The sequence below is a fragment of the Mastigoproctus giganteus genome, chromosome 6, assembly GCF_048544385.1.
Source record: "Mastigoproctus giganteus isolate SK-2022 chromosome 6, ASM4854438v1, whole genome shotgun sequence".
NCBI lineage: Eukaryota > Metazoa > Arthropoda > Arachnida > Uropygi > Thelyphonidae > Mastigoproctus > Mastigoproctus giganteus.
The window spans coordinates 78,723,181-78,749,162 of NC_143580.1; the positions used below are offsets into that span (position 1 = coordinate 78,723,181).

The following is a 25,982-nucleotide window of genomic DNA, read 5'->3' on the forward strand; positions in this document are numbered from 1 at the left end:
CATCAGGAAAGCCTGCAGTGTCCTATTGATGATTTATCGAACATTATCTTGTGGAGATAGGAGGTCATAATCCCACTGTATAAGGCAATTGTAAGACCACATTTGGAATACTGTGTTCAAGTATGGATACCTCATCTGTAAAAAGACTGAACTTCTTGAAAGGGTCCAAAGACAGGCAACTCAAATGGTGAGATCAACAGAAGGACTCCAACTGTGTAGGCTACAGAACTTGGCAACCAGGCACCTCAGAGGTGACCTTATTGAGGTTTACAAAGCTCTGAGTAAAAATTAGTAAAATGAATGAAGGGTGGAATTCTCACTGTTATAAAGCATTGCAGAACTAGGGGTTATAACACCTTGAGGTCTAGATTATTATTATTATTAGCCATATGGTGCAAGGAAGCCTGAGAGAGAGAAGTAGGAAAGAATCACCAAGAAAGAGAAGAATGATGATATCCAGCTGAGGACCCTGGGTGTGCCAAGCCCATACTCACCAGATGTGAGCCCCCCCCCCCCCGGAGTAAGATTAGATTGTAGGAAGTTTTCTTTTAGCCAGCGAGTCATTAATTGTTGGAACAGGTTGCCCTTGCAGGTAGTTGAGGCTGACAGTTTGAATAAATTCAAAGGTCAATTGGACAGTTACCTGTGTGAGGAGGAAAGCATGTAATTTTCACTTTCTTATCTTCTTTTTTTTTCAAAAGCTTGTGGTTTCCTTGCAATATATGGAAAATACTATTGCTATCTATCAGTTATGCCTGGGTGTGTCAGATTCCTGGAGAAAGCTACCTGATGGACTGTATCGTCTCCACAATGAAGTTTGGCAGAGGCAACATGATGGTGCGAGTCTGTTTTTCATAGTTTTCTCTGGGCCCATTGTTTTGAACAAAAATTACGAATGCTAGACATTGTGGACAATAATATTAACTAAATTGTGGCAGCAAGTCGGGGAAGGCCCATACGTGTATCAGCAGGCCAATGCTTTGCCATAATAGTATATTTTTGTCCTGAAAACTCAGACAAAACAGTAGACCAATGTCTCATGGTCTAGGCTGCTTAACATACACTTAATGTAACCTCATCTAAATATGGTAGTTTTTATCACTGGTTAATGGTTGGGTATAAGAACTAAATGAAAATTTGGAAGGAGATCAAGAATGAGGGGTGGTGTATTGCATCTGTAAATTGCACATCTGTGTATCATTTGCTTTTTTGTTGGACTAAATTTGATGGAATTTGCTAATGTGGTTGTTGAAGGACATCTCTTGAAGATAACAACCCAGATATTTGATGGGAGGAGAGTGATTATATGAACTATGCTATGTGAGAGGCCTCGCAGGTAGAAAAGTGGATATATTCATTGTCCTCCTCACATCCAGTAGAAGCACTCGGTTCAAATCCAGTCAGTGATGAAAGTAATATCTGTTTACCTTGTTCACTTTTCTTTGAGTTAGTGACCAGCAGTGTGGCTAGCTTTGTTTTGTTCCTGGAGGCTTGGATTTTTTGTCTGGTGGGCAAGGGGAACGACCACAAAACACACACAATTTACAGACACTTTATACTGATGTCTCATAGTCTTAATTGTTTTTGCTCTTAACACACAGACATATGCATGCTCTTGTTTATATTTTGGAAGTGGTGGTATCAATTGGAGAGAAGTTAAGCTGAAAGGAAATTCAGTACTATTTGTTTGTTTTTGCTGGAAACATGGAGTTTCTGAACAGTGAACTATTTCATTAGATATTTGAGGACTAAGTTGGATTTTGCCACTGTCTGGTCTAAGAACCAGTACACAGAATGAAAAAGTCATTTGCATGAGCTGTAGTGTCAGTTTTAGGGAAAGATTTTTTGTAGTCACTCCTCCAGAATATTCTGTCTATTACTTGTACATCATTTGTGATGTACAAATAATGCTAGATACAAGTAATGCTAGATTTTAACCCAATTTTTCCCTTTCTTCTCCCTTTTTTGTTTTTTGCTGTTCTGTTGGATGAGTAAAAGGGAATGACTGTGCCACAGTGTGCATGTGCTGGTGCTGGCTTGCCAGCATGGGATTTTCTTGAATGGCTCCAAATTCACTTTGGACATTCAGCATGACATGATAGTCGAGATCCACCACAGTTTGTGCTTAGTTGTGGCCTGCTTCCTCCTCATGGTGTAGACGGGTACTGGGCAGGTCTTCCTGTGAATGCCTTCTTGATACCAAAGTGGCCAGAAACAACAAAACAACACATACACTGCACGAACATATTATACACATTTTCGGCCATTTTAAAGTCATGTATCATCATACTGTACCATGGCAGAGTTGAACTGCATTTGGGAGCAGCACTCCATAAAATGCTATACATGTCTACATCAACCGTAAACTCTTACGCTATATTTTGCTAGCAGGGATAAGGACATGATCATCTCATTGTAGAAGGCAATGATCAGGCTGCATCTTGAGCACTGCATATAGGTCTCGAGTTTTCATTTTAGAATGGATGTAGATTGCTGGAACAAGTACAGAGAAAGGCAATGAGACTGATGAGGGAAACAAAGGCATTATCTTATCAAGAAAGGCTTCAGTTCTGCAAATTGCAGCATATGGAGATTAGGCACCTGTGAGGAGATCTGACTGAGGTATTTAAGGCTTTGAATGGATTGAGCAAGCTCAGTGCCGAGAGCATTCTTCCTCTTGATCAGACTTCATCATGTGTTATTAATTTTCCTGTATATAAAGGTTATTTATAGACATGCAGGTGTCTGGATATTAATGATAGGTCAGTATGTATCAGTTTTTTGATTTTTTTTTACTATTATGCACCATAATGACTCATAATGAAATGGAGAAAAATAATAAGCATCAGTGCATATGTTTGGATATACCAAAATATGATTACCATTATGCATAAAATTTTAAACTGAAGCTGAATATCAAGAAAAACAGCTAAAAAACATGGAAATATGGAAAATCTCTGAAGCATGGAAAATATAGATATACTGCATGCTCTCAGCATAGTATTAGTTAGCACTGGCAAAGTGATGCCAAGATACAAGCTTATACATTATCAGAAATAAAAAAATAAAATAAAAAAAAACTTTTCCCTCAACCTAATTTGTCCATTGCTTCTAATAATTAATTAGTTAAAATTTTAAATTTATTCAAACTACCTCTTCCAGAAAAATAGGTGAAAGTTTATTTCAATGATCAATTATCTTCTGGCTGATGGAAAATTTCTAAACATCTATTCTGCAATCATTCTTTTTCAATTTAAATTTATGTCCCTTTTTGTATTTCCTGAGAATGAGAAAGAGCCTATAAGCATTTCATTTACTTAACCATTTTAATGCCTTAAATACTTCAATTAAGTCACCATGAAAATACCTACTGCTAAACATAGATATATTATTTGGAATTAATTAAAAATACAGTATCTTCATTTATCAGTTCTAGACCTCGTTGTTATTTGTTTTTTAGGAGCATTAGCAACTAAGGCCGTATTGCTCCGGGGATATGCGGTAGTCATTCCCTGACCTTTCTGCATCCTCCGTATTTGGTGGGCGTGGGCTCGAACCCCTGTCTAATCAAGAAGCGTGTGCTACGCACTGCTGCTCCTGCCCACCTGGCTACAGAGGCACCGTTTTTCAAAAAGAACTTAGCACTTCATTTTCCCAATCTTTCCAATAATTTCCTTAAATTTATACAAACTACTCAACTAAAAAATATTACACGAGAGTTTATTGCACCAATTCTTTGGCTGAATGCAAATTTCCTGCACAGCTATTCTGCAATCATCTTTTTTTTCAATTTAAATTTATAATTCCTTGTGTTTCATCTCAGATGTCATCAGGATTTAGTTTACTTAACCCTTTTAAAGCCTCCTTATACGCTTCAATTAGGTAATCACACAGGATGTTTAGTTTTCAGAGAATACAATTTACAGAATCCCATAATCTTTCTCTTAAGTATATCCTTTTGTGTCCTCAACTAATCTTGTTGCTCATCTCTGCACCCTTTCCAACAGATCTATGTCCTTCCTAAAATCCACACTGGTATACAGTATTCTACAGGTGGCCTAACCACTGCCTTATACAATGAGAGGATCACCTCTTTATCCCTGCTAGCAAAGTTACTGTCATATCATTGACAGAACACAGAACGCTTGTTTTGCACTGTTCCAAGCATTTCGTAACAAATTGCACAAATACCCCTCGATCTTTTTCATACTCCACTACCTTGAGTTCAGTACAACCCAGTTGGTATGAAATCATTTCACTCCTAGCAAGAGCTATGTAGACTTCTTGTATCCTATCTGTAAAAACTTCTTAATGTGTGTATAAAAATTGGACAAAAGCAAGGAATTCTTTGCTAATTTTTTTTTCACTCTTAGCCAAAGACTCCTTATAATTTACCATAGCAAACCTTATTTCCATTCCCTCCCTAGTAACTAAATTATACAGAACGATTTATATTTACTCTATGATTCTGGGTCCCTTGAAAATTTACAATCATCTCATGATTGGTTAGTCTTTATTAGTTGGTTGGTTAACTAATTGGTTAGTAATCCAATCTGGTTAGTCTTTACAATCTGCCACACCCGATTGATCGTTGCGAGTAGCAGTATTGACATGCATAGCCGATATGGTTAGTCTTAGGGTATTTATCCCCCTCGCAGCTGCTTTAAAATCGGAAAACGAGTTCCTGATTTTAAAAGAGCGGCGGGGGGGGGGGAGTACCCTAACTAAGACTAACCATAGCGGGCTAGGCGTGTCGATCAATCGAAAGTGGTACCAGATTATGCCTATTCTAATCGCCTATGTGAAATAAAACTCCTCCTATTTATCCATGACAGTAGATATTTCGCATCAGTAGTCTATACGGTTAAGGCCAGATAAAACGTACATTATAGACAACATATACAGTATTTTTTTTAAAATAACATAAACAGTAACACGGTCAAAATTAAGAATCAAAATAAATCTAAACAATGATCTAATTCAAATTTACATTCTGAGTTAATGAAAAGTTAAATAATTTTTTATTTAGAAACAATTCGCACAGAATTACTATTCTTTAAATGTACATTGCAAGTAATACATTACCATACACTTGAAGCGAAATTAAAAAAGAATAATACTAATTGGTGAATTTATGCTTTATAAATTGCCAAGCATCAAAGTTCTCCAACATAGCTGCGCGCAAAATTTAGCGTTGGTGGTTACCATGGTTGCAAATCGACACCCTCAAAAATACGGATTTTTTTGGGATTTTTTTTTTTTTTAATTTGTTGTTATTGGTGACATTGTGAGGTTTCAGGGTCATCTGCAACTTAGTCATATCACAGAGTAATACTACTTATTAATATGTGAGCCATATAGCGCTTTACATAATATGCCTGTAAATTGAGTACATTCTGTGGACGAATTTCAGCTTATTGCATGAAAAAAAAAAAAAAAAACATACTGCTCTTGCCTTCGACTGATTAACTCAGGCAGGTTTTGATAAACGCCTATAAATTTCCTCACGTCATGGACGGGATTCGAACTCAGCTCTTCTCCACCCGATGAGGAGAGGACAGCGATAATATCAATTGAATTGACTAGGGCACTACATGGCGGTGTGCTGTTTCACTGACCGCATCCCCTGGGGCATCTGAAAATGAAAGTAAAACGGAGTTCATTTCATTCAGACAGGAAGACGCTACTTGGTTAGTTGTATAGGCCGTGGAAAAAGTATTAGGAATAAACGCTTCTTAAAAGCAGGTGAAAGGGATAAAAAAAATGATAGCATTTTTTAACACTTTAACAGTACAGCCACGTGCTCCCTGAATCGGTGGCTGCCCCAGTTTATGAAAATTCAACCCCGGGGACACACATCTGGTGAGTATGGGCTTGGCACACACAGGGTCCTGAGCTGGATATCATCATTCTTCTCTTTCTTGCTGATTTCCTTCTAATTTTGACACACACACCCTCTCTCTCTCTCTCTCTCTCTCTCTCTCTCTCTCTCTCTCTCTCTCTCTCTCTCTCTCTCACAGGGTTACTCGGGAACTGTTTTTTTTTTTTTTTTTTCCTGGTGCAGCATAAGCCTCAGTCTACCTTGCACCATATGGATATTAATAATAATAATAATAATAACGACTCTCTCTTGGTGAATGATTGTTTGCCAAGCAATAGGGGCAATTTCAAAAATCTAGTTTACCCTGTTTCATTCCTGGACTTTGTATGGTACTTTGAGGTGATAATTTCCTCCGAGTTGACGTCTGAGAGTGTTCTCTGGATATTTCTTCCGTATAGCTCGTCCTCCACCTGAGTCGGGGTGAGATCTTTATCAACGTCAAAGACAATAATGGAGCGTCCTCTTTTCTTTGGTGGCGCGGCTATGAGCCCGAGCATTGGTATCTTGGGGTTGTTCATAATATCAGCAGCTTCTTGGCCAGATTCACTTTCTATGATTACCCCCACATTTCGGGTCTTTCTAATTGACTTGATCCTAGTATTTTGGAAGTCTGTGGTCAATTATGTAATTATTGTCTGTTTTACTTCCTCACTGGGTTTTGTAAATTCTGGGAGTGTGAGCCTGAGAACAACCAAGTGTGATTCCTTTATGAGAGTCTTCTTTCTTGTTATTTGTGCCCTATTTATGTTGGATGAACTGGGTTTTAAATTCCTCAGCGCATCAGCATAAGAGCAGGAGCGCTGTTGCTTTTTAGATTTCCGCTCTACTTGATAGAACTCTAACTTGGCCTGAGCCTTCTCGTTTTCAATGTGGGAATTTAGTAAAATGAGTTCCATTTACCCCAGCTTTGAATTATTTCTCCTCTGAGAGTAGTAGTGATTTGATTATCTGATTTGGCCATTAGTGTTTCTATCTCTGACCTGAGGGCGAAAACTTGTTCCATAATGGATCCCTCGAGGAGGGTGACATATCGAAGATGATGCCAGGTAAATTGGCCTCTATTGGTTGGGTTGTCTCTGGTGATGGTGATGGTTCATTATATACCTTAGTATAGACATTGGGATGTGTAACGTCTGTATCAATGCGCGCTCGAAAGGTAGGTTTCCAGGGCTGACCTGCCTCTTCTAATTGTTGGACGGAAGATGACAGGAGGCATTAAATAGAGCGTACTGGGAATGGTGGGAGGTATTTTTTTTAAAGTTCATTAATACATGAGTTGGAAGAAAAATGGGATGTCAGCAGGTCAGCTTTATGCATCGCTGAAGTGATGTAGTTTTTTTTTATACGTGGCACCGGTGCTTTCGCACAAATCCGCATTTGAATCTCTTGTGAAGTAAGTCAGTACTGTCAAGGCAAGTAGCATATGTTTGTCTAGTGTAGGCTATGTTGTTCGTCTGGCCGCTTAACCTAGAGTCCGTGAAGCACCACAGTCCGCTAATTACCATCACTGGCGCTGGGAGCTGAACCAGGAAAGAAGGAAGAGAACTCTGGCTGGCCAACCCCGGGATAAGCCTGAGCTTCCAAGGGAGGGCCCAAAAAAAATTGAAATAGGAGAAGGGGTGAGAGACTGCCGAGAAGAAAGAAAGTAAGCAGAAGAAAGAGTGCGAGCTATGGTGGGCTCACAACCTCAGGATTAGGAGAAACGTTTGTGAGGACATGTGACCCACAAAGTCAGATTGCCTAATGGCAGGACCCTGCATTTGACAAGCCAAATGCCAGTCCCACTCCCGGAGTACTATTTATATGAGTTAGCATTGGCATTAGCATTAGTAGAGGCATACGTGCAAGAAAGCAGACTTATTAGCATTAGCATTAAAGATTAGCATTAGTAGAGACATTTCATGCAAGAAAGCAAGCTTATGCAGCATCAGCCAAAAAAAAAAAAAAAAAAAAACCACTTCCACTTCACCCCTCTGTTCGTTCAAAATACCTGTCCAGCTGAGCCTTAAACTTATTTAGGCTATCAACCTCCACCACAAGGGATGGAAGTCTGTTCCACCAACCAACCACCCGCTGGCTAAAGGCAAATTTCCGCACGTCTATCCTACATCTGTCTTTCCTCAATTTGAATTTATGCCCTCTCAGGTGATTTTTCAGAGCAAGAGGAAGAATCCCATCAGCATTGAGCATGCTTAAACCATTCAAGGCTTTATACACCTCTATCAGATCACCTCGCTGGTGCCTAGTCTCCAGACACTGTAATTCGCAAAACTTAAGCCTTTCTTCGTAAGAGCACCCCTTTTTTCCATTCACTAATCTTGTTGCCCTTCTCTGTACTCGTTCCAGCAGCTCTACATCCTTCTTGAAATGAGGACTCCAGACCTGTATACAGTACTCTAGGTGTGGCCTGACCATTGCCTTATATAATGAATAATTACCTCCTTATCCCTGGTGGAAACATTCCTGTATATCATTGACAATACTCCATGAGCTACACTTGCAGCCCATCTGCACTGCTCAGAGAACTTCATATCTGACTGCACAACCACCCCCAAGTCCCTTTCATTCTCTACCACTGTCAGTGTAGTACCACAGAGTTGACACGTTGCTCTGGAGTTGCTGTTTCCCATATGTAGTACTTTACATTTGTCAATGTTAAACTTCATTTGCCACCTCTCAGCCCATCTGCTCAACCTTTCCAGATCCTGTTGCAGCAGCATAGTGTCAGTAGTGTCCTTGACAACCCTGCCAACCTTTGTATCGTCTGCAAACTTAGACATTAAGCTTGATATACCATCATCAATATCATTTATAAATACAGAAAACAATAATGGACCCAACACTCAGCCCTGAGGGACTCCACTAATAACATTAGTCCACGATGAGCAGTGTCCATTGATTACCACTCTCTGTCTTCTCCCCCTCAACCACCCCTTTATCCATAGCAGCAATTTGCCTCCAATGTCACACTGCTCCAATTTGTGTAGCAGTCTTCCATGTGCAACAGTATCAAAAGCCTTTCTGAGATCCAAGTATATAATATCAAAGTTATTCCCTGCATCCAGTTCTTTTGTGACTGCATCATAGTATCCAAACAAGTTGGTCAGGCAAGACTTCCCCTTAACAAAACCATGCTGTGTCTGAGCTATAACTGAAGTCTTGTCTAAATGATCCTGCAGTGCTTCTTTAACCAGTGCCTCCATTAATTTTCCTGGAACAGAAGTTAAGCTCACAGGTCTATAATTACTTGTGTCAGCCTTTGATCCTCCTTTGTGAATTGGGGTCACATTTGCACATTTCCAGTCTATGGGTACCTCCCCTGAGTCCAAGGAAGCTCTCATAATTATGGCTAAGGGTTTGCTTACTTCCTTTGCTGCCTCCTTTAATATAACTGGATAGATCCCATCCACCCCGGGTGCCTTTCTTGTGTTTATCTTCAACAGTTTCTCCTCCACTTTACTCCCAGTTATTTCAAGATTCTCTAGCTTACTGCCAGAGTTGAATACACCTCTGGCATTCCCCTTGCTGAATAACTCCTCATGTGTGAATGTCGATGCAAAATATTCATTTAGTTTGTTAGCTACCTGAGCGGGATCATCAACAGTTGACCCATCAATATCAAGTGGACCAATCTGATTCATCCCCTTCCTTCTAGAGTTTACATAAGTAAAGAACTCTTTGCTGTTTTTCTTTGCATCCCTTGCCAAGGATTTCTCGTAATCTGCCTTCGCCTGCCTAACCTCCTTTGTAACTTGTTGCATATCAACTTGTATCTATCATAGGCTTCTGTGTCATGTGTTAATTTGTAAGTATCCCATGCATTTTTCTTCTCTGCCATATGCCTCATTAGTTCATCTGACATCCATTTTGGCCTAAACCTTGAACAATATTTCTTAGTCGGTATGTAAAGCCTAGTAGCTTCCAAGATAAGTTCTTTGGATGCTTCCCATTTTGAATTTGCTGTTGGTAACATCATCAGTTGGTCCCACTGTATAGAATTTAAATACTGTCTCAGTCCATCGTAGTCGCCTTTACGGAAGCAATAACCCTTCCCTTTACCCCTAATGGTAGTTACCTGTTTGAGTAAATCCCACTTCAGCACACTGTGATCACTGCCTCCTAGTGGTTCATTTATCTGCAGATTCTTAATGCATGAAGAATCACTGCTGATAATCAAATCAAGAGTATTACTCCCTCTAGTTGCCTCCCGAACATGCTGATGTAGAAAACAATCATCCAATAAATCCACAAAAGCCCTGCTAGTGTGTGAGTAACCAGCCCCCAAATTCCAGTCAATATCTGGGAAATTAAAATCTCCCATTATAAGACTCTCTGATTTACTGGCCCACTCTTATGCAGCATTAGCCAAAAAAAATAATAATAATAATAAATAAATGTCCCATTTCTTCCCTACATTCGTTCCAAATGCCTGTCCAGCTCAACTTTAAATTTATTTAGGCTATCAACTTCCACAACAAAAGATGGCAGTCTGTTGCACCATTCAACTACCGGCTGGCTAAATGCAAATTTCCGCACATCTATTCTACAACTCTCTTTTCTCGATTTGATTCTGTGTCCCCTCTGGTTCTTAATCTGAGCAAGAGGAAGAATCCCATCAGCATTCAGCTTTCACAAGCCACTCAAGGTCTTGTTCATCTCAATCAGATCACCTCGCAGGTGCCTACTCTCCAGGCACTGCATTTTTGCAGAACTTAAGCCTTTCTTGGTAGGAGAACCCCTTTGTTCCTTTCACCAATCTTGTTGCTATTCTCGTTCTAGCAACTCTACATTCTTCCTAAAATGATGCCTCCAGACCTCTACACAGTACTCTATGTGTGGTCTGGCCATTGCCTTATATAACGGAATAATCAACTCCCTGACCCTGATGGCAAAATTCTTATATATCATTGACAAGACTCCACGACCTGCCCTGGCAGCCCGAGTGTACTGTCAGCAAACTTCATATTCGACTGAACAATTACACACAGGTCTTTTTCACTTTCCACTTCCTTGAGTGCAGTACCACACACTTCGTACATTTCTCTTCGGTTATTCCTACCCATATGCCATACTTTGCATTTGTAAATGTTAAATTTCAGTTGCGAATTCTCAGCCCATTTGCCTAACTTATATAGATCCAGATGAAACAGCATACTGTCATTAACCACCCTACCAACCTTTGCATTATCTGCAAACCTGACATTAAACCTAATATACCTTCATCAATATCATTGATGAATATACAAAACAACAATGGGCCCAACACTGAAACCTGGGGAACTCCACTAATAACATTTGTCCCAAAAGAGCAGTGTCGCCTGATTACCACTCTCTGTCTTTTCCAACTCAACTATCCCTTTATCCATTGTAGCAACTTACCCTTATTACCATATCTCTCCAATTTGTACAGCAGGGTTCCATGTGCAATAGAATTCCACATGAAAATATGAAATGGCCATCTTCATAGACTTCGAAGGGGCTTTGGACTCCCTCTGTTGGGAAAGCGCCCTTGCAAGTCTTTGGAACATCTCATGTTCCTCTCAGTTATACCAAGCTATCTGAGCCTACTTTGATCACAGATCTATGCAGGTTACTTCAAAAACCTGCAGCATAACAGGAGCTGTCACTAGAGGATGTACACAGGGCTCTCTTCTAGAGCCACTCTTCTGGAACATTACAGTAAATACATGGCTAACCAGACATTTTGATTTTGCTACTCCATTTTTATATGCTGATGACCTTGTCATTGTCTTCTCAAGCAACTCCAGGTAACAAATTCAAGAAAGTTCTTCTCGAGCCTTAAAAGATCTCATTAAATGGGCAACTGCCAACAAACTTAAAATATCTCCCTCCAAAACCCGGCTCATGAACCTTAAAGGTCAACTAAATATCCATCGTCCGCCTATCTTGAAGATAGCTATCAAGCAAGTAGGATATGTCAACCATTTAAAAAATCTTGGTGTGATCATTGATGATAGACTCAATTTTTCTCTCCCCGTAAACCACCTAATAGATAAAATCAAGAAATTTCCTATGGCTATTGTTCAGATTACAAGAACTGACTGGGGGCTTGAACGCAGAGTTCTTATCTTATATTACAAGGCAGTATTCATACATATTGCAACCTATGCTGCTCCGGTTTGGTATGACAGAATTAAGAACGTCAAACTGAAATCAAAACTACGCTCCTTGCAAAGATCCGTGATGCGTACAATGCGACGTGCCTGCAGGACTGTTTCAAATGATACCCTGCAGTTCATAGCTGGAGTGTTACCTCTGGACTTGCAAATTTTACATCGCGCTTTCTGCTACTTTCAAAAACATCAGACCTCCATGGAATTCTATGGAATACAGAACGATGTCCTTGCACAAACCAAAGCTGAAAATACCCAGATTTGGTCTGCATTAATAAAAATTTGGCAATATCTTTGGGATACAACCCCTAAAGGCAGGCAGAACTATATATAAATTTATACCAGATGTCTCCTTTACTGCCAACAAGAAAAATTCCCTATGGTTTTCTCTCCAAGCCTCTACACATCATTTCTCATAACCGGTCATGGCTCTTTTAACTCCAAACTCTTTCAGTTCAGAATAAGCAATACCGATTCTTGCCTTTGTCTCCACCTGGAAGACTGGAACCACCTGCTCTATCACTGCCATCTTTATTCTGAGCTATGGAAATCCCTACAAGACTGTATAAACACCTCTTCACCTGACAACGTAAAACATCTAGTAGAATCTGCCTCACACCTTGGAATCCTACAACAATTTGCTTCTGATTTATTTGCTAGAAGAAAAATTCTGATGGCCAGTTCCGCTTCAGCTTCGCCTCCTACGGTGCCTCCAGCACCTTCAATAATGTCGTAAGCCTCAACGGTGAGTGGTGTATTGCAGAGATAAAATATTGTCACCTTGAATAGCTCTTAGATCATCTCTTAGAAGATCACATTGATCCAGTTTTTTTTTTTTTTTTTCTTTTTTTTTTTTTTTTTTTACTTTTAATCCCTCGGCCCTGGGCAACCCAAGAATTGCTGGCACTCATTCGTATTGGACTGCCTTCAGTGGGTGCGGGATTTGTCCAATCTTAGACAATACTTATAAATTTTTATATTTTTTTTTATATACATTTAAATTTATATATATATTTTTTTGTAATATTTTTTCTTCTATTTGCTTTAGCTGCACAGCTAAAGAAAATAGGAGAAAGTCTGGACAAGTGTGGGTTTTTTTTTATTTATCTTACTTTATTTATCTTTTTATTTTATTTTATATTTACAATCATTTCTTATTTACTTATTTCTTTTTGTTACTTTTATTTATAATTTTTTTATTATTATTTATTTATTTATTTAATTTTACTTCACCTTCATTTTTTTTATTTATTTATATATTTTATTACTATTTTTTGCTTTGCATCTATATATATTTGTTTTTTATTTTTTATTTTACACTTTTTAAATACTGTTTTAGTTATTTTTTCTACTCCTATCTTCGTTTGTTTTATTCTTATTTATTTTATTTTTTTTATAATGAAATCATTAATTTTGTTTTTTTAATTATGATTTTATTTATTTTCTTTTTCTCTACTTTATTCATTTATTTGATTTTATTTATTTTTTTTTTCTACCAATTCCTTAAATGCCGATCTTCAGGTATTTCTCCATTGGGGCAAAGACAACTTACGGTAGTTGATTTCAATCCTTCTAAAACTCAGTCTTGTCTTATATCTCGCAAAAACGATTCTTCTGCACCTATGCTTATCTTTAGTGACACTCCGATTTCTAGGAAAATGATATATCTCTTTTCGGGATTACCCTGACTTCTAATTTCTCTTGGCATAAACACATTACGAATATTGCTTCCTCTGCATCTAAAAAACTTGGTTTTCTCTTTCGCTCTCGGCATTACTGAGAATTACTGTATAAATCGCAAATCCAACCTGCCATGGAATATTGTTCCCACAACTGGGGTGGTGCCCCTCAAACCTTTCTCAGGCTTCTTGATTCCATTCACAAGAGGGCAGTTAGGTTAATTTATGATTCATCACTAACAGCGTCTCTTCACTCGCTGTCTCGTAGACATACTGTTTCTGCTGCATGCCTCTTCTACAGATACTTCCATGAGCACTGTTCTTTTGAATTGGCTTACAAAGGAGGTTAGGCAGGCGAAGGCAGATTACGAGAAATCTTTGGCAAGGGATGCAAAGAAAAACAGCAAAGAGTAATTTACTTATGTAAACTCTAGAAGGAAGGGGATGAATCAGATTGGTCCACTTGATATTGATGGTACAACTGTTGATGATCCTGCTCAGGTAGCTAACAAACTAAATGAATATTCTGCATCTACATTCACACTTGAGGAGTTATTCAGTGGGGGGAATGCCAGAGGTGTATTCAACTGTTGGCAGTAAGCTAGAGAATTTTGTAATAACTGAGAGTAAACTGGAGGAGAAATTGTTGAAGATAAATACAAGAAAGGCACCTGGAGTGGATGGGATCTATCCAGTTATATTAAAGGAGGCAGCAAAGGAAGTAAGCAAACCCTTAGCCATAATTATGAGAGCTTCCTTTGACTCAGGGGAAGTACCCATGGACTGGAGATGTGCAAATGTGACCCCAATTCACAAAGGAGGATCAAAGGCTGACACAAATAATTATAGATCTGTTAGTTTAACTTCTTTTCCCGGAAAATTAAAGGAGGCACTGGTTAAAGAAGCACTGCAGGATCATGTAGACAAGACTTCAGTTATAGCTCAGACACAGCATAGTTTTGTTAAGGGGAAGTCTTGCCTGACTAATTTGGTTGGATACTATGATGCAGTCACAGAAGAACTGGATGCAGGGAATAACTTTGATATTATATGCTTGGATCTTAGAAAGGCTTTTGATACTGTTGCACCTGGAAGACTGCTGCACAAATTGAAGCAGTGTGGCATTGGAGGCAAATTGCTGCTATGGATAAAGGGGTAGTTGAGGGGGAGAAGACAGAGAGTGGTAATCAATGGACACTGCTCATCGTGGACTATTGTTATTAGTGGAGTCCCTCATGGTTCAGTATTGGGTCCATTATTGTTTTTTTGTATTTATAAATGCTATTGATGATGGTATATCAAGCTTAATGTCGAAGTTTGCAGACGATACGAAGGTTGGCAGGGTTGTCAAGAACACTACTGACGCTATGCTACTGCAACATGATCTGGAAAGTTTGAGCAGATTGGCTGAGAGGTGGCAAATGAAGTTTAACATTGACAAATGTAAAGTACTACATATGAGAAACAGCAACCCCAGAGCAACGTATCAACTCTGTGGTACTACACTGACAGTGGTAGAGAATGAAAAGGACCTGGGGGTGTTTGTGCAGGCAGATATGAAGTTTTCTGAGCAGTGCAGTCGGACTGCAAGTGTAGCTCATGGTGTATTGTCGATGATATATAGGAATTTTTCTAGCAGGGTTATGGAGGTGATTATTCCCTTGTATAAGGCAATGGTCAGGCCACACCTAGAGTACTGTACACAGGTCTGGAGGCCTCATTTCAAGAAGGATGAAGGGATCCTGGAACGATTACAGAGAAGGGCAACAAGATTGGTGAATGGAACAAAGGGTTGCTCTTACGAAGAAAGGCTAAAGTTTTGCAAATTACAGTGCCTGGAGACTAGGCACCAGCGAGGTGATGTGATAGAGGTGTATAAAGCCTTGAATGGTTTGAGCACGCTCAATGCTGATGGGGTTCTTCCTCTAGCTCAGAATGATCACCTGAGAGGGCATAAATTCAAATTGAGGAAAGACAGATGTAGAATAGACGTGAGGAAATTTGCCTTTAGCCAGCGGGTGGTTGGTTGGTGGAACAGACTTCCATCACTTTTTGTGGAAGTTGATAGCCTAAATAAGTTTAAGGCTCAGCTGGACAGTTATTTCGAACGAACAGAGGGGTGAAGTGGAAGTGGTTATTTTTTATTTATTTATTTTATTTTTTTTTTTTTTGGCTGATGCTGCATAAGCTTGCTTTCTTGCATCAAATGCCTCCACTAATTCTAATGCTAATAAAGAGCATCTATACATGCACATACAGTTGACCAGCAAATGAGATTGTTTAATAATTAGGTTGTTTTACCTCTCTAGATTTTGATTTAAATTTGTGAATTAGTCACTCTCCCAATAGCAGGAAGTTTGCGGATTTATTGGATTACTATTTTTTACCTCTGCGTGTGCGGAGGCAACGAGAGAAAGCAATATTTTGATTTTCAGTGATGATTGTTCATGAATTAAGAATCTCACATAACTAACTTACTAATTTGTAGTCATCTTATTGGCACGCGGTTTTCTGAAAGGTGTATGTAAAGGGCAAAGGGAAGCGATTTTGCTTTCGTATTGGTAAACAGCTTGTGAATTCTGTGTAGTTGGAACAACTGATGAAGTTACTAAATGGAAATTCTAAATGGGAATCATTCAGGGATGCAATTGTAGAATCTACTCGTCTATTTATACCAGTTAAGGGATACTATTCAAGGCTTAGACCTAAGTGCATGTCAGATGTACTGATGTGACTTGTGGCAGAAAAGAAGAATGTGTGGGACGCATATCGGGTGATACCAGTGCCGGGCCAAGGTATTTTAGGGCGCTGGGTAGTAATATATTTTTCGCTCCCCTTTACTAAGAATATATATATATATATTCATGATTTTTAAAATTTTGCCCCCTTTAAAGAATGGCGCCCAAAGCAAGGGCTCTGCCACCCATGCCTTAAATCCTACACTGGGTGATACAGAAGACGATTACAAACTAGTAACCCCAGGGACTCACATCTGGTGAATATGGGCGTGGCATACCTAGGATCCTGAGCTGGATATCATCATTCTTCTTTTCCTTGGTGATTCCCTTCTCCTTTTGACTCTTATTTTCTCTCAGGATAACTCAGAATTTTTTTTTGGGCTGGTGCAGGAAAAGCTTCAGACTTTCTTGCACCATATGGCTAATAATAATAATAGTCTGCAAACAAGTTATCATTAGGATGGCGGGGGGGGGGGAGAATCCTATTAAAATTATCAACGAACTTAATAATTCATACCCCGAATCAAGATTACACCGTATTAATTGCAGTATATCACTACTATCGTTATATGGTTTTGAAAATAACATATGATCTATTTATCAATAATTCTTTTTTTCATATGATCGATATGCGGAATTTTTTTATGTTATTCCCAGCAATGATACGCCGTAGATTTTCTACACTGCTTTCTTTTCTTGGCTGCAGATAGCGCTTCTTTCATTTCCGTGTACTAAATATAGAAACGATCTTTCATTCTATGCAGTGCATTTTATGAAATAATAATGACCTGTATATTTCGTGCTTCGAATCAAGTGTTTAGTAAGTTGTTTCCTTCATCTAATTTACAGGTGAGGTGGATTTAGCATCCCCAAGATATAGCGATATTATTATTAAATGTCAGCTTTTGTTCCCCCTCCTTCTTTCCCCCTACATTTGCCGGTTGGGGAATTCAGCTATGTGAAATCGGTCTGCTTAAAGATCATGTAAAATTTATTTTTGAAAACCAATTACACGCCTTACCAGGTTTTGTTTAGTAATTATGGTGAATTTAAGGTGTCAGTAAATGCCGTCCTTATTTAGTGTATAAGTGTAATTGCTATTGGTAATAGTTTTGGTGGTGGTGTGTGTGTGTGTGTGTATATATATATATATATATATATTTTTTTTTTTTTTTTTATTTATTTTTTTTTATTATTATTTTTTTAAATAAGCCAACTTTTTTCGCAAAATCGAAAAATTAAATTTATAAAAAATTGCGCATTCATGTGTTTTTTATTTATTATCTTGGTAAACTTCAGTTTACGGTACCCTCTGGCCCAACGATCGTTTTTTCCTTGAATCCCTCCCGAAGTCGCGTAAAAACGTAACCATTTTCACTAAACACAAATGAGTCGATTGAAAACATGACCCCATTTATAATTGTTTTTTTTTTTCCTTCTAATTACAACTATTTTTCTCAGTTCACGTCCTCCTTCACGCAGCCCTCTGTTCGTCACACGCGAAACACGAGGGGTACTGTAAACTGGAGAATAGTATTTATAGCAGTGCGTCGTTTGTTTCAATATATTATTATTTATTATTATTATCCATGTGATGCAAGGAAGCCTGAGGCTTATGCTGCACCAGGAAAAAAAAAAAAAGTTCCCAAGTAACCCTGAGAGAGAGAGAGAGAGAGAGTGTGTCAAAAGTATAGGCCTTTTCACTCCGCTGATGACTGAATCGAAAGTTCCCAAAAGTATTAATTAATATTGAGAGAAGAAAGCAAGTTTGCTGGGCAGATTAAAGGTTTTTGTATTATTAGCATCACCTGGTTTTTAGGTGGTAGATGACTTTCATCAACCGGTGAAATACCACCACTTTGCTTATTGGAGACTAAACCCATGTTTAGTCTCTAGAGCAAAGTTTCCGGCATCCCCCCTCTCCCCGTACTTCTCCTTCAACCCATGCACGGTGCTAAGTACTACAGGTTTTGATACCTTTCGTGTTTGGGGTTTTCATAAAAAAAAAAAAAAAATAAAAAATTAAGTGCAGGCCAGTTTACAGTACAACAAAATTTAGCAATAAAGATATGCATTCACTCTTTTAGTGTGTTTCAAGCAGCTGTATGAAGAATTATGAAGATTTTATTAATTCAAATTAATAAAATCTTATTTGAGTGACTTTTTTTTTTTTTTATGAAAACCCCAAACACGAAAGGTATCAAAACCAATAGTACTTAGTACCATGCATGGGTTGAAGGAGAAGTGTGGGGAGTGGATTTCACCACTTCAAGCCTCCAATAAGCAAAGTGGTGGTATTTCACCGGTTGATGACTTGCATTCAGAATAGTAGTTTTTGTATTTTTTCTACTGTTCTAGCTTTTTGTTATTCATAATACAACAGTTTTGTTTATAATTGATAGCAGTAGTGTAGCCAGAATGTTTTGTCAGCAGGTACATTCACAAAAAAAGGTACCAATTGTCTAATGCTAAAAAAGCCCCACAATACTGTCAGTTCTGCTATAACGTGCATTTTGGCAATGCAGATTTGCTCCAACACGACTGATATGTTAGGGAACAATGCAGGTATAGCGCAATTTTTCATGTGCGATTTTGTCTGCGAGTAACGTCAGATGAATGCAAAACCTGGCACCAAGCTGAACATAGTGACCTGCGCAGCAATACATACAAGTTTACGAAGCTTAAAAAATGTTAAATGAGTAGAGCTGTATTTCTTGTTTACTATAGCCGTATTGGTCAAAGACATGCTGTTATTGTTCGCTGTATTCACAAGATAAGTGATATTGTAGGCAGACTCATGTTTTCACGAGCTCACATTTTTCAGTTTGAACAGAAATTTCGTGAGGCATGGTAGTGTGAGCAGAGGAGTACATTTCTGGTGATCACTAGCATAAAACAAAAACTGTTTGCAGTTCCCAGTTTATTGGGCTTTTCTGTTAGTGCAATCTAATTATAAATGGATAGTAAACTTGATGTTATTGCATTTGCAATAATACCATAGCTGGAATTATGTGTGTTTTTATATTATTATGGTGAAATGTGTTTCCCCATCCATGACATCTTCAATTATATTAAAAAATCATAAATTAATTTTCAGAATCTTCTGTTCATTCCTATTTTTTAAGCGTCCTATTTTTAATGTACGAAATTGTTACTGCATATCTCACTTGTGCAATTTGTGGGTGTGGTGCTTGTTGTTATTGATTGCTTATCTTTTTTACTGTTTTAATTTTACATTCCAAAAAAATGTCAGTGAATTGAAATATTAATTAGTATGTATATATTACAGTGCTATATTTACTGTAATAATTTATTTATTAGAAATTTAAGATGTTTAAACCTGTGTTAGTAATTTTATTAGGTTTATCTTTTTTTAGTGTTTTACTTACTACACTTAACATGGTTTTTTTTTTTTTTTTTTTTAGTACTCTGCCCCTATCTCTATCTTTCCCGTAAGCCCTGTTGTTTTTAATGTATGAAGTGCCATAACGCAGAGATTTTTTTAAGAACACATGTACTGTGTTATAGCAAAACTGACTGTACCAGATTTAGGTGTCAGGAGAGTACAATGTACCCTGGCTACACCACTGATTGCTATGTTTCATGTAACGTACTTTAGCTACTTGCATATGTATATTATACATAAAACAATTAGTATTGCTGGTTAAAAAAAAAATTGCTAAACAAAATTATTAATATATTGTAATGTTGACTTTTTCCATTATAGTTTTTCCATTGCAAAGCCAACAGTGTAATGTTATTAGGCATAATTGACTGATTAGTAATTTAGTTTATTAATCAAAGCGATTGAGTCATTGTTAAGTTTCAAATTGAAATGGTAAAGAAACTTTAATCCAGTATTAAAATCTCTACAAAGAAATAAAACATACAGAGGCTTGATATTTGTAGTTGATTGGTTTCTTCAAAGTGTGACATATAGTGAAATGATGAATATGGAGCAGTACCCACAGCAAAGGTATATGATGCAAGAAAGCAGGCATTAGCCAAAAAAAAAAAAAACCCTCCCATTTCACCCATACATTCACTTCAGATGTTTGTCTAGTTCTGCCTTTAATTTATTTAAGTTGTTGACCTCCAGTACAACAGATGGATGTTTGTTTCAACTACCCGCTGGCTAAAGGCAAATCTCCGCACATCTATTCTACAATTGTCTTTCTTCAATTTGAGTTTGTCCTCTCAGGTAAGTAATCTGAACAAGAGGTAGAATCCCATTAGCATTGAACTTGCTCAAACCATTCAAGACCTTATACACCTCAGTGAGATCACCTCGCAGGTGCCTAGTCTCCAGGAACTGCAATTTGCAGGACTTAATCCTTTCTTGGTAACACCAACCCTTTGTTCCACTCGCCAATCTCATTGCCCTTCTCTGTACTCATTCCAGCATCTCTACATCTTTCCTAAAATGAAGCCTCCAGACCTGTATACGGTACTCAAGGTGTAGCTTAATCATTGCCTTATACAAGACGACAATCACCTTATCCCTGCTAGAAAAGTTCCTGTCTATTATCGATAAAAAGACACCATGAACCCCTCTGTCTTCTCCACTCAACCATCCTTTTATCTATTGTAGGAACTTGCCCTTAATGCTGTTCTACTCCAATTTGTACAGTAGTCTTCCGTGTGTCACATCATCAACAGCTTTCCTAAAATCCAAGTATATGATATCAAAATTATTTTTTTGCATCCAGTTCCTGTGTGACCACATCATAGTATCCAATCAGATTTGTCAAAATGTGTCTGAACTATAACTGCAGTCTTTTCTAGATGATCCTGCATCGCTTCCTTATCCAGTGACACCATCATTTTCCCCGGAATAGAAGTTAGACTGTAATTACTCGTGTCACCCTTTGATCTCCCTTTCTGAATTGGTGACACATTTGCACATCTCCAGTCCATGGGGAACTCCCCTGAGTTCAAGGAAGCTTTAATAATTTTATTTCTGCTTCCAGATCTAGAGCAGTATTTATTCAACTACCAAGGAATTTAAAATGAGTAACTATCTATTGGAGCTCCATTCAATAAAAGCTGGACATGGCTTACTGGAGTTTTACCCACCATCATGAATTTAGTTGTTGACATTGATTCTTAAACCCATATCATTACATTTGTTAATGCAGTCCAAAAGTATTTGAAGATCTTAAATATTTTCTACAAATATAGCAGTATCATCAGCATATCATATGTTATTTATAGGCTGACCATTTATTTTTTTTCCTTTCCCACAATGCATTTTGTAAAATAACTTCAGAATAGATGTTAAATAGCATGGGCAAGAGAATGCAACCCCGCCTTACCCATTTTTTTATATTGATCTTATCAGTTTCACCCTCTTCAACATTTACAGTGGCTGTTTGATTCCCTTAAATTTCTTTGATAAGTCTGTTGTCCCTTCCATCGAGATCTAGCTTTTTAAGTGCTTCTATAAGCTTTACATGTTGTATCCAATCAAAAGCCTTTTCAAAGTGTAGAAAGCAGATGAACATTGTCTTCTGGTATTCTCTACATTTTTTTTCAACAGCATGTTCATACCTAGGAGAGCTTCTCTTGTGCCTAGTCTGCTTCGTCCAAATTGGGTGTCAGAGATTACCGATTCAAATTTTTTGTAAATCCTGCTTTGGATTATCTGTAGCAACAGCTTCGACATGTGGCTCATCAGACTGATAAGATGGAAATTGTATTTTTTGCATCCAGTTCCTTTGTGACCACATCATAATAATTTGAATTGGTAATCTCTGAACTCAGAATGTGTCTGAACTATAACTGCAGTTTGATTCTGTTAAATTTCTTTGATAAGTCTGATATCCCTTCCATAGAGCTTTTTAAGTGCTTTTATAAGCTTTACATGTTGTATCCAATCAAAAGCCTTTTCAAAGTCTAGGAAGCAGATGAACACTGTCTTCTGGTGTTCTCTGCATTTTTTTTTCAGCAGCATGTTTATACCTAGGAGAGCATCTCTCGTGCCTAGTCTGCTTTGTCCAAATTGTATATCGGAGATTACTGATTCATGAAGACCTCAAACAATTGTTAGGGTTCAGTTTAGATATATTTTATTGAACATTTTGGTTAGATCTTTAAAATTTTTTTTTCATCTAGAAGTTTTACTATTTCAATAGGGGTTTGATCTCGGCCGACTGCCTTGCCAGTCTTTGGAACCCCAAGAACATATCTTACTTCAGACTAGAATTTCAAGGGCTTCCTCTAAGGGTATTTCTATGCTAATGTCCTGTCTCACATCATCAAAAAACATTTTGTTGATTTGAGAAAATATTTTTTTTTCATAAAATTTTTTTTTTTATGAAAATCCAAAATAAGAAAGGAATTGTAACCTGTTGTACTTAGTACTGTGTGGGTTGAAGGTTGAGAAGATAGAAGGTACTTGACATTAGACCTGAATTTCTGGAGATAGTAATATTCAGGAAATACACATGAAGGAAGGTTGTTCCAGATAACAGAAGTTGAAGGGATAAATGAGGTAGAAGAAAAGTTGGTTGTGTGAATTTGAAGTAGGACAGTAAAAGGATGCTAACTGGTTGCAATTCATTTTTGGAAGGGGAGAGAATTACAAGATGCCAATTCAGAGGAACAGTGCCCATGAGAGTATCTATAGAAAAGGCATGCAGCAGAAACAAAGTCTATAAGACAGAGTGAAGAGACTTTTTTAGTTATGTCATTAATTAACCTGACTGCTTGCTTTTGAATAGTCTAGAAGCCTGAGAGTTTTTTTTGGTTGTACCACCCCGGATGTGGGAACAACATTCCACAGTATGGTAGATTTGACATTTGTACAGAAGAGAAGCTGTTTTTAGGAAAAAAAGTAACACCAAGAACAAAAGAAAAAAAACCTAGTTTTTTAGATGCATAGGAAGCAATATGCTTATGCCAATTGAGACGTCAGGGTAATCCCTAATATAGATGTGATGTTATTTAGAGATCTGAGAGTCATTGAAAGAGTAAAAGGTGCAGTAGATTCCTTTTTGTGAGACATAAAACAAGACTGAGTTTTAGAAGGATTGAAATTAACTAAGTTATCTTTCTCCAATTCGAGGGTTTAGTGTCAGACAACATTAACTACAAAATTGCATTTTTGTTTTGAGACAACTTTAGTTTTATTTTATACAAATAACAATGCATATCATGTCATAAAACTGTCTCTCCCTAGTACTTTACCAGTTAGTTTGGACTGTAAGCACATTTCCTGTAAACCAAGAATTACAAAAACGTTTACTACAAAATGATTTTGTAGTTAATGTTGTCTTACACTAAACCCTCGAATTGAAGGATTACCTACAGATCAGTATTTAAGGAATTGGTGGTGGACATTTGAGAAGATGGTGTTTGTGCAGGGCAAGGTTCCTCAAAGTGGAATGTGCTGTCATCTGCAAATTATGGATAGAATTTCCAGTCAGTGAAAGACAGTCATTAATATAGAAGAGGAAAAGAGTGAGAGAAAACTGAACCTTGGGAACATCAGCATTAGTGAAAATTTAAAAGACAGAGCCATTTGCCATCACCTGCAGTGAGAGGTCAGAGAGAACATTGAATACCCAATTCCAAAAAAAATAGTTGGCAATCCATAAGATGGTAGCTTGTTTAGAAGACCTTTATGCCAAACACTATCAAAAGCCTTAGAAATGTTGAGAAACTGCTTGGATTTCACCAAACTTTTTCCATTGAATTTGTCCATTGTTGGGTGAATGTAAGCCAGTACATCATCAGTGGATTGATAATGATGAATTCTGTATTGGCAGTATTTGATCAGATGGACAAGGTAGTGTAGGAGTTAGCAGTTATTGGATTTCTCCATTATTTTCGAAAGAATTGAAGTGAGTGCAGTGGGATGATAATTAGGTGGGAGGAATTTGTCACTCTTTTTTGGAACTGGCTGGATGTGAGAAAATTTTAAAGCAGAAGGAAATGTGCCAGTGGGATTAGAAAGGGTTTAAAAAAAAAAAAAAAAGACAGAACAGTAGCAAGCTCAAGAGCACAGGACTGGAGAAATTAGTTTCGGAGTAAGGAAGTCAGAGTTCATGTGATTGGGAGTTGAAAGCAGCAGATGAATTTGACAGATTGGACCAGAGAAGATCAGAAAGAGGAGATTCCAAACCACTTCAAGCATTCAGTAAGCAAAGTGGTGTATTGCATTGGTTGATGATAGTCATCTGGTATTGCCTGGTGACAGAGTGGCTGCATTGCTATGTGTGGTGTGGACACTGAACCTTGACCCTTGCTTACATTGGTTGCACCTGGGTTATCCCCTCCAGTATACTAGGTGTGTTTCAGAATTTGCACATGGAGGTATATCCAATATTGCTGTCCTCTGTTGTGAAGATGCTTGCTTGCTTGCTTGCTTACTCGCTCACTCACAAGTGTCATTTGAATATCAGTTCCACCAGTGTTTGACTCCCAGGTAACAAGCCTTACCTTGTCATATCTGAAATTGTCTGTGACAAGCTTCAAGGATCAATTATGACAGTTCCCGAAAAATTCCATTGATGTTATGGCAACAACGTATCTGTCATTTTACTGTGAAGAATTTTGCCAAAATTTGGTGGTCTTTTTTGATAGTGCGACACATTGGCATTCTTTTTAACCAAATGTTTTCACATTAGTGTTGAGTTCAGAAGTTTGGTTTTATCTTTGGAGTGGGCTAGATCTCTGATAAAAAGCTCTTTATCTTGGATAAAGAGCTCCAGCTTCAATGTCACTTTTGGTTGTGTACTGAGCAATGGCTGTAGTTCTGAGATCTTTGCCAATTGCACCATCATCATATTCTATATTTTCTTCCAAAGAATCAAGTCCATGCTGTGGATGTACCAGAATTTGCACACTGTCATTGAGGGATTGGTTTCATCACAGAATCAAAATTTAAATAATGTGCTTGTTCTTTGCTGAGAATCCAATAGGTAATTCATATTATAAAAGAAAGTCCCCATCATGGTCTTTTGGCTTCCTTCATTTCCTTCTATGGGAAATAGCATCAACTTTTTTTCCTTATCTTCAATATTAATGTATAAATTATCTATACATTTATGTATAAATTCATAAATATGAATGTAAATAGAATAAAATTAATTTTTACTAATTATAAAATACAAATTTATAATTTATTCAAAAGGTTCACCATAATTAAATGAATCTATCTGCAAAAAGTACTCTAGTACTTTACCAGTTAGTTTGGACTGTAAGCACATCTAAACCTCCCAAACACTTCCTAGTTCATTTCACAAATATACATGGTCTCAATTCTAATCACAGTGATGTCCATTTCCACTTGCAATCTGCCAAACCCCATGTCCTTTTTCTGACAGAATCTCAGTTATCGGTCGATTCAACCACTGCTCATCTCAGTTGCTCAAACTACTCGCTATATGTTTCCTTTCGCCTCAAAGGTGGTACTTGTGATATGTCCATTCCGATATTCCCTGTCAGAGACTTGGTAATTTGGAATCTCCTCTTTTTGATCTTCTCTGGCTTAAAATCTCTACCTTTCTGTGTCAAATTCAAAATCACTTGGAGCTCTTTGATTTCC

The 25,982-nt window shown here is 37.8% G+C and overlaps 2 protein-coding genes across 2 annotated transcripts in view; one reads left to right on the forward strand and one right to left on the reverse strand.

The window, feature by feature from the left end:
* Positions 1 to 5,538, reverse strand: part of LOC150084426 (meiosis-specific nuclear structural protein 1-like) — a 28,992-nt gene extending 23,454 nt beyond the window's left edge. Inside the window, exon 1 of the mRNA XM_090375217.1 lies at positions 5,447 to 5,538. The gene's annotated coding sequence lies outside the window, so the exon portion shown is untranslated. The remainder of the gene's footprint in view (positions 1 to 5,446) is intronic.
* Positions 5,539 to 17,147: 11,609 nt separating this feature from the next.
* Positions 17,148 to 25,982, forward strand: part of SdhA (succinate dehydrogenase, subunit A (flavoprotein)) — a 221,429-nt gene continuing 212,594 nt past the window's right edge. The window contains exon 1 of the mRNA XM_090376065.1: positions 17,148 to 17,281. Coding sequence (XP_090232191.1) covers positions 17,216 to 17,281 — 66 coding nt within the window. The 5' untranslated portion in view covers positions 17,148 to 17,215. The remainder of the gene's footprint in view (positions 17,282 to 25,982) is intronic.